We start from the raw sequence: 16576 nt of genomic DNA, 5'->3' as shown, positions 1-16576 counted from the left end.
GCAGGATCCAAACAGTTCCATTGAAATCAGCAGATCTTATTTGCTACAAAATTAGTTTTTACAAAATCAAGAATCTGTCTACTAGACAACCAAGCATGGTAGTTCTGGTATACATGAACCAGAAAACTGGCTTTAGAAAAGTGGGTATAAACTTTTTTGGTTGGTTTCTGAACTGAACTTAGGACAGAAATCCATTTCTAGTGTCAAGGCAGCACAAGAGAAAACGCTTTCCAAACTGAATCTAATACTTGCTTAAGCATGGCCTTCCGCATACAGACAATTCTATTCCTTATGTATCTTTAGTATGTATAGTTGAGATTATGCACTGATGTTTTAAGGCAACCATTTTTTTTCTCCTGGAGAATTAACAGTATATTTTAAACACTGTTTTGTACACTGACTGCATTGGTAACTTCTCCCCTAAAATGGCCAAGTAAAATTATATTTATCACCCACCATCCAATGATTTCAAACTTACAAGCTTAAAAAAAAATCTATAAAAAAAGGAATCTTCAGAGTGCCATCTGAAATTCCTAATGGAAAAGAAGCGCTTTATTACACAGTGCTGCTGCTTTCTCCACTTGAAAATTCCCCTGTTGCTCTGGGCAGTGTGAATTTAACATACCTGCCCTTTTCCCACCCGTTCCTGATGCGTCGCAGTCTTTGATTCATACAAGGGAGATGGAAGAAGACTTTAGCTAGGATTACTGCACATGGTACCAGCAGCGTGAGGGTGTAGGTGGGAGGCAGGTAGAACTTGTACTGGTTTTCATCAAATGCCCTGGTCCAGCCGTAAGTCAGAGTATGCAGAGTGCTGATCACTAGAGCAACAAATCCAAGAGTGGACTAAAAGAGGGAAAGGGGAAAAAAAATGTTGATAGTTAACATCATTTCATCAAATGTTGTTTGCTTTTCAAGAATCCTTTATGTTCCTATCAAAATCTGTCCAGAATCTCATATACCCATGTGCAAACAGCTCTCTCCAGCCCTTCAGCACCAGCTGTCATTGTTAGAAGCAAAGTGCAGGTTAAAAATGACTGTGTTCTTGAGAGAAGGGCTCATGTAAAGGGACAGCAAGGAGAAGAAGCCTTTCCCCCTTTTGCATGACTGCATGAGTTGGCTGCAAAATGAAGACGGATATTGCCAGAGGAAGGTTTCTTAGATCGCTCAATAGGTATACCTATTTTGTGCACATGCAAGAAAATATTTTTGAACCATATATTAATTTAAAAAGGCATCTTGTTAAACAGGGCTTCTGCCTGAAATGTTGAAGACCTACTATCAGAGTTATGCATAACGTCACTTCCTGACATTTTGTGGTTGTCCCCACCCAATGACAAAGGTTGAGGACACCAGAATTAGAAGGACCAACGTAAGGATCTATAGGATGACCCCCAGCAGGGCACACAGTAGCTCTATAAGGAAGTTTCAGGTTAGAAAAATGGCACTGAGGAGGAACAGACTTAACTCCCCCCTACCGGGTGCTATGGTCCCAATCCGAAAAAGAAGATAAAATCAGTCCAAGGAGTCACCGCTTTGGCTTCTGGTCCCCAGAGCACCTACCTGATACTTTGAGAATTTGGAGGCAGACAGTGTGCAGAGTTGGTAAAGAAAGGACTGTGGGAACTATCCAAACTGGAGGTGCCACTGTTGCAGGCTCTCTTGCTGTCCCTGAGGCCTCAAAGGAACAGGCAACTGTCTGCGTCTGAGCACTTGGCAATCTGACTGCAGGCCATTCTGAACACGTTATCTCATTATATATTTAGTCTGGTTAAAGCATGGGCAGGAGAACATGTACTGGGTAAGGCGCTCCCTCAATACACCATGGCCAATATCGTTCATTTAGCCAGGAAGCAAAGTGACAACTTACAAAGGACTTTGCATGTTCCCTGTATGTTCCGTGTGGCTAGTTCCTTGTGGCCCAGTGGTAGGGCATGCATTCTGCATGCAGAAGGTTCACATTTCAGTCCCTGGCATCCCCAGGTAAAAGGATCCGGAAGCAGGCAATGTCAAAGATCTCTCCTTGATACCCTGGAGAGCCACTGCCAGGCAGAGTAGGCAGTGGTGATCAGTGTTCCCTCTAAGCTGAGTTAGAGTGAGCTAGCTCACAGTTTTTTTAGCTTCCAGCTCACACATTTTTGTTTCAGCTCAGGAAAGATGGCTCCAGAGCAAACTAATTTATGCAGTAGCCAAATTGCTCGCTCACTACTTTAATGCCAGAAGCTCACAAAGTAGAATTTTTGCTCACAAGACTTCACAGCTTAGAGGGAACATTGGTGGTGATCATCTTACTCAGTAAAAGGTACCCTGGAGAGCCACTGCCAGGCAGAGTAGGTAGTGGTGATCATCTTACTCAGTAAAAGGTCGCTTACAGTATCTGCCGAACTACCTTCTATGGACGCCCCACCCTAAAGTAGACTGCAGTTGTCCAAATGCAAAGTTGCCCAGGGCATGCAGCAGTGAGTCCAAATCCTGTTCCATTAAGGGGCAAACTGGGAAATCCGCTGAAACTGCCAAAAATGTGCTCCTCTCTCCTGCATGACCTTCTAGTGGGTCCAAAGGCATTCCCAAACCTGATTTTCTGGGAAGAAGTGTGACCCTATCAAGAAGAGGCATCTCAGAGATGTCAGCCAAATATTTAGACCCTCTCACCCTGTTCAGCTTTAAAGGATATACAGAGCTGGCTGTCATCTGTGTATTGAGGACAGGGACCCACTCCAATTCTCAGGAGGACAGATGCCTTGTAAAGTGCTGCCCTCTTCTGAATAAAGTACCCCAGTGATGGAATTGTGTGCGTATGGCTTTTGCGAATGTTTATGGGACAGGGACTCAAAACATATAGGTCTGGCTGGGACATGCATCACCTTTAGATGCACTTCCCCAGGACACCCACACTTTTAAGCCACAAAAGAACAAGGAAGCTCCTGCTAATGGTGGTTGTCCCCCCCCCTCCCCTGGAGACCCAAATGGGAACAAATGTAGTAAAGAGGTTTCTCCTGTCTTTATGAGGAAACTACTGGCAAACAGGTTTCATCTTGAAAGAATCTTACTGAAGTTTATTCTGCAAACAGTTGGCAGAGAGATGTGATTTTAGGGATTTTGTTGTTGTTCAGTCGCACAGTCGAGTCCGACTCTTCGTGACCCCATGGACCAGATCCCGCCAGGCCTTCCGGTCTTCCGCCGTCCCCTGAAGTTTGCTCAACTTCATGTTCGTTGCATCTATGACACTGTCTAACCATCTCATCCTTTGCCGTCCCCGTCTTCTTTGACCTTCAATCTTTCCCAGCATCAGGGTCTTCTCCAGTGAGTGCTCCCTTCTCATTGGGTGGCCAAAGTATTTGAGCTTCAGTTTCATTATCTGGCCTTCCAGGGAACAGTCAGGGTTGATTTCTTTTAGGATTGACTGATTTGATCTTCTTGCAGTCCAAGGGACTCTCAAGAGTCTTCTCCAGCATGAAAAGGCTGACGGGTTGTATACCACCACATGGTTCTGAAGACCTCAGGGCGCTTACATTCTCTTAAGAGGTGTTGGCGATTGCTACCAATCCCTCCCTTCCACCGAGCTCCCGGGAATTTTGTTGTTAAGAGTGAGCAGACCTTCAGGAATAGCATAGGGGGCAAAGTGAGGCACTGTAGTGGGACAGAGGAAGCAGCAGAAATCTCTTCTGAAAATCTAAATGCCCTTCACCTTCAGGACACCGTGGCTGAATTCAAGACAACCTCTCACTCAGGGTCTGAGGGATGGTTCATATAGCTGTTCTGCTGATGCCTGGCTACTCTACTTTGACTGCCCCACCTCCGCCAGCATCTTTGCATTTACATTATCTGTAGGTGCAAGAATGCAGGTTATTTTTGCGGCAGCTGATTTAGACAAGCTGACAGACCACTAATTGGCTGTGGGACTTGGTCTTAAACAGAGAAGGCCTGCTCATGTAGGGAAGAGTTCTACACTCTAATAGTTAATTCAATCAACGGGCAGAGGGTTGCTTAGCTCTGTTTAAGAAGGCTACCTGAACATGTCCAACAGACCATCAGTGAAGTTCATCTCCTAAGTAAGTGGTGTTCTGTTAATGCAAAGGCTGTTGTGCAACCGGCAGCACTAGACACGGCACAATTCTTGTGCAGCAGTGAGTGTGACCACTTCTGGCTTTGAAAATGCATTTAAACTACATTCTTAAATTATAAGTTTAAAATATCGCACAAGCAAACATTTAGAGTACTGTTCTGTTGCTAGCGCTACACCTTGCACAAATGGAAACCACTGGATTCTTGCGCAACAGCTTACCAAACTTAAAATCACTAACACCGTGGCCTTTATGTTAGCAGATGTGGACCCTAGGATACATGCCACTATCTCTAACTCAGCAAGGAAATATTAAGACTGCATATATTTAAACTACACAGGGGATGGATGTTCATCTACATATGGATGAGGCTCCTACAATGCAATCTCTGTTTCAGCCACTGAGGCACTGTACAGATGGGGCTTGGGCAGCTTGTTGCTGATGATAAAAGCATTAAGAAGAGGGAAAAAGCATTCAGAAATTAGCATTTTAAAAAGTTGAAATCTGCTTGTTCTGCTCTGCAAGAGAACTCCCAAAGCAGCCATGGTTTCCTTCAGCCTTTGAAAAGCAGAGAACGTGTTTTGTTCTCTTGAACCTAGTTCTGGTTAAAGGAGCAGAAATGAAGTAAACTAGGCTCATGAACTAAACCACAGGGCAGGCCACCTATTCACAGTGATACCTGACTGCAGGGATCTGAGAACAGATGTCAGAAATGTAACACTTTCCCTCTAAGGTGACATCCATTTTTTAAATACACTGCACAATTTGAAGTTTGACTACAAGTTTGAACAGCCTATCAATGATTTAAATTTCTAAAATATCTGAAGGAACAAAAGAGAACAAAGAAAACTATTAAGTTTATCGTTAAAGAAACTGAAACTCTGACCCAGTAAATGGCAGTAGTCAGGGCTATTTTTGGGCAGGAACGCACAGGAACGGAGTTCCGGCTGGCTTCCAAGTTGGCCACGCCTAGCAGGAACTCATTGGCATAATAGGTCACACCCAACAGCAGAAACTCATTAGGATTGGCTACATTAGGGGTGTGTGGCCTAACATGCAAAGGAGTTCCTGCTACAAAAAAAGCCCTGGGTTTTGACCACAAACAAGGTAAACAGAATAAGAAGCGAAAGGTCGGTATGGCTGGATGAGCACACTTCTGGTAACACGGGGGTGTGGCCTCATATGCTAATGAGTTTCTGCTTTTGGTTGTGGCCAATTATGCTAACGAGTTCCTGCTGGGCTTTTTCTACAAAAAAAGCCCTGGCAGTAGTAATTTGTTGTTCTCTTTCCAAGGGGCGGGAGGACTCTGATACTCTTGGGTTCCTCTTCCCACAATGCCTGGAGGTAGGAAATTGATTGCCCTTTCCGTCTGAGCAGTGAATTTAGAGAGCTCCTGAGATTTTACTTTCAGGCGCTCCCTTGATTGCACTTTTGTTCTTTCTTGCCACAAGTGTTCTCTTCTGTGTGCCTTTCCCCTTTTCATGGCTTTTCATTCAACAGTCAAGGGGGAAAGGGTTTTTAAGGCTACGCTAAGTAGGTGGCTAAAGGGCTGCATCCCCGGAGGGGATCCTGGCTCATTCAGTGAGAAGTGCTTCCATGTCGGCAGCATTTGACACAAATGCATCTGCTGCAGATATGTGCAAGGCTGCTACCTGGGCCTCAGTGTCGACATTTATCAGGCACTACGAGATGGACTCTTATCACTGTGGCTGAGGCAGCATTTCAGCACAGAGTCATACAGCAAGCGGTTTAGTCCGACTGTTATCTCTATGCTTGGCGGTCACTCTTCCTTCCGTGATTAGGATGAGCTTTGTAACATCCCACGCATATCAGAGTGTCCCCCTCCCCCTCGAGAGAGAATGGAACGTTGGACTTCTCATGAAGGTTCCTCCTTCTTCTCAAGGGCGAGGTGGGCACTCTGGACCCACCCTAGTTGGAGGGTCTCTATTTAGCCTATTCCGCTTCCTGAAGGGTGACTGACTGCCAATCCCCTCCGCGCCCTTGAGAATAACTGTCATCTACGCTGCCATGGGGGTTGGGGAGCTCGGTCTGTGTCTGGTTAATTGCTACTGCATTCCTTTCTGTGCTTTTTCTGCTTTGCACCAAAATGCTCATCTATACAGATGTGCAGGAGGGAGTTGTATTGTCTGGGGTTTTCCTAGGTGCCGTGGGAGAGTGTTGGTTCTCAGCTTTAGCTACCTAACGATCTCCAAGCTTTATCCCGCGCACGGGAGGATGCCTAATTGGCCAGTGCTCTGTGTGTGTGTGTGTGCATACGAATACCCTATATCCTATTATGCTCATAATATCCTATTATGCCATTCTCAACAGTGCTTATGTTACTGCATCTATAGCTCTGCAATAAAAATATTACCGTTCCTGGCTGTGGGTTCTGACATTAACGAACCTTCAGGATTAGTCCAATGTTCTGTTCTCCAAACCTATTTTCTATTTCTCTTGTAATCAATGCAATTTTATGAAGAGAGCAGCAACAGAAAAGTAGAGTTTGCTAAAGTTACTGGAGAGAGAAATATAAAATCTTTTTGCTTCCTATGTAATTTTAAGCAACAGATTGAGGGTAATATTTATTCTTTACGTAGGAGCCACTTTTGCAGTAACCTGCAGCTGCAGGTCCAGGGAGGAAGAGCCAAGATGCATGAGCAGAACTGAAATTGGATTAGGTGGCCAGTAAGATCAATGGATAGCAGCAAATTAGCACATAAATGCAAGAGTTAACAAAAAGATGGGAGAATGAAACTAGAGTCCAGCAGTACCCCCAAGGCCACTACCTGAGCCTCGGTGTCAACATTTATCAGGCACTAGAAGATGGACTCTATTGCCGTGGCTGATACAGCATTTGGGAAGAGAGTCCTAAAGCAAGTGGTCTAGTCCTACTGTTATCTCCATGCTTGGCAGTCACTTTTCCCTCCCTGGATCAGATGAGCTTTGTAACATCCCAAGAGTATCAGAGTGTCCTCTCTCCTTGAGAGAGAATGGAACATTGGACTTACCATGAAGGTTCCTTCTTGAGGGCAAGGAAGACACTCTGCACGCACCCTAGTTGGAGGGTCTTACGCTTCCTAAAGGGTGACTGACTGCCAGTCTCCATGTTCATTGTTCTTTCACTGTTCTAACAGTTTATCTTTACCTGTGTGGTTTGTTTCATAGGGTTCTGTAAGCCTTGTTTATTTGTTTGGCACACGTTGTAAACTATTATCAGCTGCAGAAGTCTCCAGACTGAGGGTGGGCTCCTTCTCCCCCCTGGAGATGGAAAGCGCAATAAATTTTCTGCCTCCAGGGATTGTGGGGAAAGGAACCCAAGTGTATCAGAGTGTCCTCCTCGCCCTTGAGAATAACTGTCAGCTACGCTGCCATGGGGGTTGGGGAGCTCGGTCTGTGTCTGGTTAATTGCTACTGCATTCCTTTCTGTGCTTTTTCTGCTTTGCACCAAAATGCTCATCTATACAGATGTGCAGGAGGGAGTTGTATTGTCTGGGGTTTTCCTAGGTGCCGTGGGAGAGTGTTGGTTCTCAGCTTTAGCTACCTAACGATCTCCAAGCTTTATCCCGCGCGCGGGAGGGTGCCTAATTGGCCAGTGCTCTGGGTGTGTGTGTGTGTGTGCATACGAATACCCTATATCCTATTATGCTCATAATATCCTATTATGCCATTCTCAACAGTGCTTATGTTACTGCATCTATAGCTCTGCAATAAAAATATTACCGTTCCTGGCTGTGGGTTCTGACATTAACGAACCTTCAGGATTTGTCCAATGTTCTGTTCTCCAAACCTATTTTCTGTTTCTCTTGAAATCAATGCAATTTTATGAAGAGAGCAGCAACAGAAAAGTAGAGTTTGCTAAAGTTACTGGAGAGAGAAATATAAAATCTTTTTGCTTCCTATGTAATTTTAAGCAACAGATTGAGGGTAATATTTATTCTTTACGTAGGAGCCACTTTTGCAGTAACCTGCAGCTGCAGGTCCAGGGAGGAAAGGTCTAGATAGCTCAATGTAATGCCTCCGGTTATGATGGTTGGTGTGCTGTGATGTGTATGCCAAGGAGGAGAAAGGGAAAGAAAGGACTAATAGGTGGTGGAAAACAGTGAGAAAGTGGCAGGGGGTAGTGGAGAAATTGGGGGCCAGCATGGAACAGATAGGATTTCCTTCCCCCATGAACACAGTCTGTACCTGAATGAAGCTGAATTCCCTCCAGTTGAGAGCATTGGCAATCGAAGGGAGTGAAGTTATGGCAAGTAAGGAGAGCAAACCCAGAGCCATGATGCCAAAAGAGATATAAATCTCCATCCTCCAGACTTCCTCTTCTATCCAGGCATTTTCTTTCTTTTCCAGTGCCTACAGAAAAAAGAATAAAAGCATACAGGATAGACTGAGGGGCTTTCTTAAGATACTAATGCCGTGTTTTAAATAATTTTTTTTAAATAGTAAAATTATATGGGACTATTATTGGGAGTTACTTATCCTGAAGAACAGCTGTCTGGTAAATGATCGTCAAAGATGGTATCGACTATGGTTGAGTCCCTGTGGAAAGTATGTACTTGATTGTGCCAACAGTTACTGCAAATGCCGCATGCGAAGAACATAATGTGTCTGCACTGAGGTGTTCAGTTGTTCACTCTATATTTGGGTTTTCAGCGGTGGCTTCTTGGCATTGTATTTCACAATAAATCTGCCTGCCCACTCCACTGTGAACTTTGGGCTTTTTTGCTTTGCACTGGCGGAACCTTCCGGTTGATTTACACTATATTTAGAAATGACCTTCCCAGAAAAGCATATGTGTTTTAGGTTCAGTCCATCTCTGTATTTGTATTCTCTGAAATGACAAATGTTTGTGAATCAGCCATTACCCCCAGGGGAGCCATTCCAGGAGCTCAACTGAGCTGCTCAACCTCATAACTCTGTATTAGATGCAGGAGTTGTGTTAACTGTTCTCAGCTCCCACTGAGAAACTTTTGGACTTCCTGCTGGGCGGATGTGATTTAAGTGCAAACGCTGCTCATGAATTTATGTGCCATGGAACACTGGGCCCCATGGTTTTGTACATTCTGGGCACTATCTGGTGTTGACTGTGGTTAGGCACAATACAGGATGACAGGTAAACAAATGATTGACTTCCATAGTTGGTGTTTGTGTGCATATCAGAAAAAAACTGACAGCAATATCCTACCCAATAGTGAAATGTATTGTGTGCATATCAGAAAAAAACTGACAGCTGGATTTGGAACAAAGACAATATCCTACCCAATAGTAAAATGTGCAGAAGCCACTGCAATACGATTTCTCAAAGTGGCTTAAAGCAGAACCATGAAAGGTACAGAACACCCACAGTTCTCGCTGACCTCTAAGGGACTTGCCAATAACTTGGCGCCTGCAAGATCAGACCATGCTTTTGCCATTTAGGACTGCAATTAACATGGAGAGTCAGCTCTGATTTCAAGCTAAGACCACAAGTGTAGCTCTTGGAATACTTGACTGCTCAGGGGCTTAATGGGATTTGGTTTAAGTGCATTTAGGAGAGACGTGTTCGAGCTAATGGGGAAAAAAAAGAGATGGGATTTGTACTATATTACAGAGACCGACACTCAGAGCCATCCATTTGTTCCGTTAAATTGATGTGATTCACGAAGCAAGGATGTTACTAGCAAAATGTAAGAAAAGAGAAATGGGCTGCAAAGGCTTGCTTGGGATTATTTGCAAGCATCACAGAAGAGATACACAGCTGGAATCAACAGCGAGCTATGGGACTGTATCCCCTGTGCTGAAAACCAAAAGTGTTGTTTTCTCATTTATCACTGTTCTCTCATATTTATTAATGACTTTAGGCAGCAGTCCTAAAATTAGTTAGGCGGAATGAAGTTCCATTAGCTTCAGTAGAAACTTACTTTCATGATACAGATGTATGAAACAGGGAAAAACTGTGTACGTTAATAACTGACATAAATCTTTTCACTAGAGCCAGTTTGGTGTAGCGGTTAAGAGCACGGACTCTAATCTGGAAGAACCAGGTTTGATTCTCCACTCCTCCACATGCAGCTGCTGGTGTGACCTTGGGTCAGTCATAAGTTCCTTCAGAGCTGTTCTCTCAAGGGCAGTTCTTGATAGCGCTCTCTCAGCCCCATCGACCTACCAGATTGTAAGCCGCTGGGAGACTCCTTTGGGTAGTGTAGGGCAGGGTATAAATCTAATCTCTTCTCTTCTTCTGAGGGTTTTTTTCCAGCAAAATATTAAAATTAACATGTGTGTTTTTCAAATGTTTGAGTCTGCAACTGTGGAATTTTTATGCCTGATACCCAAGATAAAATACTTTTAAGTTGATTTAGGACCATTCTCCTGACACTTTCATAGAGAAGTACTTCCTAGTTTCTACATCTTTTGAGAATAGAGAACAGTAGAAGAAGAAGAAGAGAGAAGAAGAGATTGGATTTATACCCCGCCCGTCCCTACCCAAAGGAGTCTCAGAGCGGCTTACAAACTCCTTTCCCTTCCCCTCCCCACAACAGACACCCTGTGAGGTAGGTGGGGCTGAGAGAGCTCTGACAGAAACTGCTCTTTTTCAAGAACAGCTCTGATCAGAACTATGGCTTGCCCAAGGTCATCCAGCCAGGCGCAAGTGGAGGAGTGGGGAATCAAACCCGGTTCTCCCAGCTTAGAGTCCGCGCACTTAACCACTCCACCAAACTGGCTCTCAATAAGAAATGCACGAGCAATATTTACTAAGCCCTGACCCAGACATCCCAGGCTAGCCTGATCTTATCAGATCTGGGAAGCTAAGCAGGGTCAGCGCCGGTTAGGGTTGCCAGTCCCCAGGTCCCAGCGGGGGTCCCCCTGCTTCTTGGGGCTTCTGCCTGCCACCAGCCAGCTGGATGAAGCCCTGCCCTCTAACAACCATTTCCAGGCGTGATGTCCCCAACGCGGTGACGTCACCCAAAACTGGTCATCACTCTGGGGGTGTTGCATGCGACACTTTGGTTTGAGGGCAAGACTTTATGGTAAGTTTTTAGTTTCGCCTGAAACCATCGTGTTTTGCCCTTAAGCCAGAGCACAGCTGTGCAACACTGCCGGCACAATGACGTCACTTCCAGGTGATGTCCTCGTTTCAGTGACATCCCAGAATGCCCCCCCCCAAATCCCCTGCTGGTGCGGCGAGGGGACCTGGGAACCTTAGCAATGTTTCCTCCAAGCTGCGGAGTCTTGTGCGCAAAAATTCTACTTTGTGAGCTCCTGGCATTAAAGTGGTGAGCGAGTGATCTGGCAATTGCATAAATTAGTTTGCTCTGGAGCCATCCCTTCCTGAGCCGAGACAAAAATGTGTGAGCCGGAGGCTAAAAAACTGTGAGCTAGCTCACACCAACTCAGCTTAGAGGGAACACTGAACCTTAGCCCTGGTCAGCATTTGGATGGGAGACTAGAAACGAAGTCCAGTGTCGCTACACAAAGCCAGGCAATGGCAAATCACCTCTTCCCACCTCTTGCCTTGAAAAGCCTACAAGGTCTCCATACGTTGGCTGCGTCTCGATGGCCCTTTCGACCACCGATATTTACTAAAGGTGGCTCGAACATCTGAATCCAGCTTCTCTTCTTGTGGATGCTCGCAAGCTGGGGATTCATCAAGGCTTCTAAAATATTTGGGGTTTTTTATGTTTATAGTTTTAATATTTGCAGTGTATCTAAACGTAAGATAAAGACAATCTTTGGGCGCTCGGGCTGCGTCTCGATGGCCCTTTCGACCACCAATATTTACTAAAGGTTCCGAGCCAATATAGAGCATTAAGAATGCAAAAATTTCCCTTGGTGGCTCGTACATCTGAATCCAGCTTCTCTTCTGAATCCAGCTTCTCTTCTTGTGGGTGCTCGCAAGCTGAGGATTCATCAAGGCTTCTAGAATATTTGGGTTTTTTTATGTTTATATTTTTAATATGTGCAGTGTATCTAAATGTAAGATAAAGACAATCTTTTGGTGCTCATTTTCCAGAACAGTCTTGATTTGGTGTTCTTTCAAAAACGTGTTTGTGTGCACACATACAGACACAAAAAACCCCGCATCATCCAGTGGGAACCAGTAAGGATTAAGGTAAAGGTAAAGGTTCCCTTGCTTGAAAGCCAGTCGAGTCCGACTCTAGGGTTGCGGTGCTCATTTCCGTTTCAAAGCCGAAGAGCCAGCGCTGTCCGAAGATGCTTCCGTGGTCATGTGGCCGGCATGACTAAACACCAAGGCGCACGGAACGCTGTTACCTTCCCACCGAAGTGGTCCCTATTTATCTACTTGCAATTTCTTGCTTTCGAACTGCTAGGTTGGCAGGAGCTGGAACTAGAGACGGGAGCTCACTCCATCATGTGGCACACTCGGGTTTCAAACTGCTGGACTACCGACCTTCCACAGCCTGTAGTTCAGCGTCTTAACCACTTGAGCCACCGCAGGATTAAGGCAATGCGTCAAATCATCTTCACAGAGATACAATGAGCCAGTGAAACTGGCTAACTAGGAATTTTGGATTAAAAGGGTTTCGCCAACAGAATTGAAAGAAAAGTTTTACGGTCAGTAAGCTAAAGAGGGAAGAGTACAGTACCTGCTTGACGGCCTCATTGAGTAACAGGTAACGATGGGACCGTCGCATGGGTAGGCAAAAGCTGTATGCTGCATGCAAGGCTGCGCAGAAGAAACTTAGCAGGCCAATCTGTTTCCTGTGCTGTAGCCACTGGTCAAGCCAGTCTGGAAAGCGCCTGTATTTAGTGCAGTAGTACAGCTGAAAGATTGCAGCGAGCACTCCAGGTAGGTAGACAAGGGACAACATGACATAGGCGACACAAGGCAGCGTGGTGTTGACGACCTCCACGGGGATCTTGTAGAACTTGTTCTTATGGTCCCGAATGAAAGGGTGCAAAACTTGCCGGATGAAGTTGTAGGTATAGAAGCACAGAAACAGAGCCAAGGCCAAGAAGACCGGGATCTTCCAAGCAGGGAGGAGGCGCAGAGGAATGTTCTCAATTTCACGAGCTGCGGTCAAGGAGCCCATGTCCACGGGGGTGAACCCCAGCATGTGAGCAATTTCAGCAACCACACGTTTGGCTTCCTGGTTGTCAGAGCAAATAAAAACCTACAGCAAACAGAGGAGATGTGAGCAACTGGCAGCTAAGATCAAAAACACGGGGAGGTGGTACAGGTGATGGAACCTGATGCAGGAGGACTGCCTATCTAGCAACAATAAAGTCACATTTCAGCATTTTGCAGCATAGGACCCCCAAATGCTCAGAGTTTGCTTTGGTGAGATTTCTGCAGCCACTTGTGTGCTTCCTGTCCTATGTTCTCCTCTTCCCATGAGAGCTGCCTTGTGTTTTTGACAGTTGAAGACTCTTAACAAGAAAAGTCGTTGCCCCTCCCACCACTGCATTCCCTGTTTGTATTCGTAAATAGTTTGTTTATCACATTTGCATACTTCCTCCAAGGATTTTAGAGGACATGTGTGACGTTATCCCACTTCAGCCTTGCAACAATACTGTGAAGCAGGTTAAACTCATGGACAGTGAGTGACCTAATGTCGTTCAGTGAGCTTCAAGACTGACTGAGGGTTTGGCTCAGGGTCACCTCGATCTGAGCCCGAGTTATCAAAGACCGACTAAGGATGATAAACGAGGTTCTCACTGCCCCAGCAATGGCTTATGGGCAGGAGCACAGGGAAAACTGTGCACAGGAAAACCCAAGGAGCTCAGGGATTACAGGAATCCTTTTTCCCATGAAAATGGTTCCAGAAGGGAATAAATAAATAAGAATCTCACAGCACCTTAAAGACTAACAAAATTTTATTCCAACACAAGCATTCGTTGGCTAAACCCCACTTCAGATGCATTTGTTCCGACCGCTGCTGTGCATGCTCAGAGAGCATCTATGCTTAAACCTCGAGGCTCCTTCTACTAGCAACACGTCCTGGAAGCCCTCCCCACTAGCTGTCCTTATAGCAGCATCCTAAGCACCGTTCCATTCTAAGCAACTGGCTTTAACAGACTCAGAAGGGTGTAACTCTGTTTAGGATTGCACCAGGACATGGGACGAGTTTACATCTCATTATGTGCCCTAACCAGGGGTCATTTCCTGAGGGAGCGCACAGGAGCAGAGCTCCGGCAGTAAGAAGCCCAGGGGGCGGGCACATGCAACAAGCCCCACCCCCTCCTCCCAGCAGGCCTCAGTCAGACCAAGAAGCAGCCAGGTAAGCTGCAGAGCTCCCCCCGGCCCAAAACCGTCCAGTGGCACCTTTAAGACCAAGTTTTATTCAGGTACAAGCTCTCCCTCCTCTGTGAGGACAGATCTGCACGTCTCCCCCCCAATAGCTAGCAATCCAAAACAGTCCAGTGGCACCTTTAAGACCAAGTTTTATTCAGATAAAAGCTCTCCCTCCTCTGTGAGGACAGATCTGCGTGTTCCCCCCTCCCCATAGCTAGCAATCCAAAAACAGTCCAGTGGCACCTTTAGGACAAAGTTTTATTCAGGTACAAGCTCTCCCTCCTCTGTGAGGACAGATCTGCAGCCCCCCCCCCACTAGCTAGCAATCCAAAACAGTCCAGTGGAGCCTGAGCGGTGGGTGTTGCCCTCCGACACACTTCCAGTGATGTCAGGGTGTGTGGCATATGCAAATAAGTTATGCTAATAAGCTCCTGCACCTCGTTTTCTACGAAATGACCCCTGGCCCTAACCCTAGGGTTGCCAGCTTTGTGTTGGGAAATACCCGGAGATTTCGGGGGTGGAGCCTGAGAAAGCTGGGGTTTGGTGAAAGGAGGAACTTCAACAGGGTAAAATGCCATAGAATCTACCTTCTAAAGTGACCCTTTTCTCCAGCTGAACTGATCTCTGTGACCAGGAGATCGGCTGTAATAGTGGGGGAGCTCCAGCTACCACCTGGAGGTTGGCAACCCTACACAATCCCCACCAAGGGCACCACAGAACCCATTGTTCCAAAAACGCTGAGGCCCAGATTAAAAAAACCCAAAGATGGAAGACTCAGGAAGGGTGAACTCTGTGTTAGACGACAAATTATCATTAGATAGCAGAAAAGGAAAGCCAGGGTGGTATAATGGTTAAGAAGAGGAGATCAGGGCCCTGCGGGATCTCTTACAGTCCCGCAGGGCCTGCAAGACGGAGCTCTTCCACCAGGCTTTCCATTAGGAGCCGCCCCCACCATCACCATCAACGAGCCCGGCCCTCAGTTTTAACATCTGGCCCGCTACACCGAGCGACTCAGAACGACATTGAGCTGGAATCTAGTTGTCGGAGACATCTTAATACGCCATCACAAACAACAATTTGTAGAACTGAATAGCACCTTATGATTTTATGTTTTAACCTATAGTGAAATGATGTATATTGTTTTATTGCTTTTATTGGCAATTGGGCCACTGTTGTAAGCCCCCCTGAGTCCATTCGCGGGGAGGGCGGGGTATAAATTGAATAAATGAATAAATGAATAAATAAATAAATAAAATTTCAGGCTAGGACTGAGCCACAGGGTTCAGATCACCATTCAGGGTTTAAATAGACCACATGCTGGGAGTTCTTGGAACAGAATGCCCAGTGTTACCTAAAAATCAAGTGCACAGGGACCCAGTTTGGATGGGGCTGTGTTGCAAATAGGAGGAAAGTTTTAAACTTCCCCATACACTGTTTTCCTAATCTGGTGGCTTCAGGGAGCTACTGTTTGCCTTGGTGCGAGTTTCCCCACTGGGAAAACTTTAGTGAGTCTCTGGGGCTGTGTGTGTGTGTGTGTGGGAGGCTAAAACCCCTCTTTCCCCTTGCAGTCCCAATCTTAACTGGGCCCCTCTGCACCTGATTTTTAGAGAACATAAGAGACGTCAATGTTGGATCAGGCCAAAGGCCCATCCAGTCCAACACTCTGTGTCACACAGTGGCCAGAAATACCAGTGCCATCAGGAGGTCCACCATTGGGGTCAGGACATTAGAAGCCCTCCCACTGCTGACCCCCCCACTCAAGCACCAAGAAGACAGAGCATCACTTGCCCCAGAGCCCCTATCTATACCTTGTGGCTAATAGCCACTGATGGACCTCTGCTCCATATGCTTATCTAATTCCCTTTTGAAGCCGTCCATGCTTGTAGCCACCACCACCTCCTGTGGCAGTGAATTTCATGTGTTAATCACTCTTTGGGTGAAGAAGTACTTCCTTTTATCCGTTCTAACCTGACCGCTCAGCAATTTCATGGAGTGCCCACGAGTTCTTGTATTGTGAGAAAGGGAGAAAAGTACCTCTTTCTCTACCTGCTCTTTCCCATGCATAATCTTATAAACCTCAATCATGTCTCCCCTCAGAGAAAAGAAAGCATGAGGAGCTCTGATAATGCTACTCCCAGCATCTTGTCTGTTTAAATCCTGAGTGACCTTGACCTAGTCACACTTTCAGCCTGAGCAACCTCACAGGGTTGTTGTGAGAGCAAAATGGCAGAGGGGGGAGAACCATATAAACCATCTTTAGCCCCTTGTAGGAAGGGCA

The 16576-nt window shown here is 45.9% G+C and overlaps 1 protein-coding gene across 1 annotated transcript in view; it reads right to left on the bottom strand.

Annotated features, from left to right (window-relative positions):
• Nucleotides 1–523: 523 nt before the first annotated feature.
• The window catches only part of STEAP3 (STEAP3 metalloreductase), a 43602-nt gene continuing 27549 nt past the window's right edge, over nt 524–16576 (bottom strand). Inside the window, exons 3-5 of the mRNA XM_015409504.1 lie at nt 12650–13177; nt 8253–8417; nt 524–846 (exon numbers count right to left, since the gene is read on the bottom strand). Of these exons, the coding sequence (XP_015264990.1) occupies nt 556–846; nt 8253–8417; nt 12650–13177 (984 nt within the window). The 3' untranslated portion in view covers nt 524–555. The remainder of the gene's footprint in view (nt 847–8252; nt 8418–12649; nt 13178–16576) is intronic.

Source organism: Gekko japonicus, unplaced genomic scaffold (genome assembly GCF_001447785.1).
Source record: "Gekko japonicus isolate JY-2015 unplaced genomic scaffold, Gekko_japonicus_V1.1 scaffold986, whole genome shotgun sequence".
In the NCBI taxonomy this organism is placed as follows: Eukaryota; Metazoa; Chordata; class Lepidosauria; order Squamata; family Gekkonidae; genus Gekko; species Gekko japonicus.
The sequence above is the reverse complement of the archived record's forward strand: the minus strand, read 5'-3'. Positions and strand labels throughout refer to the sequence as shown.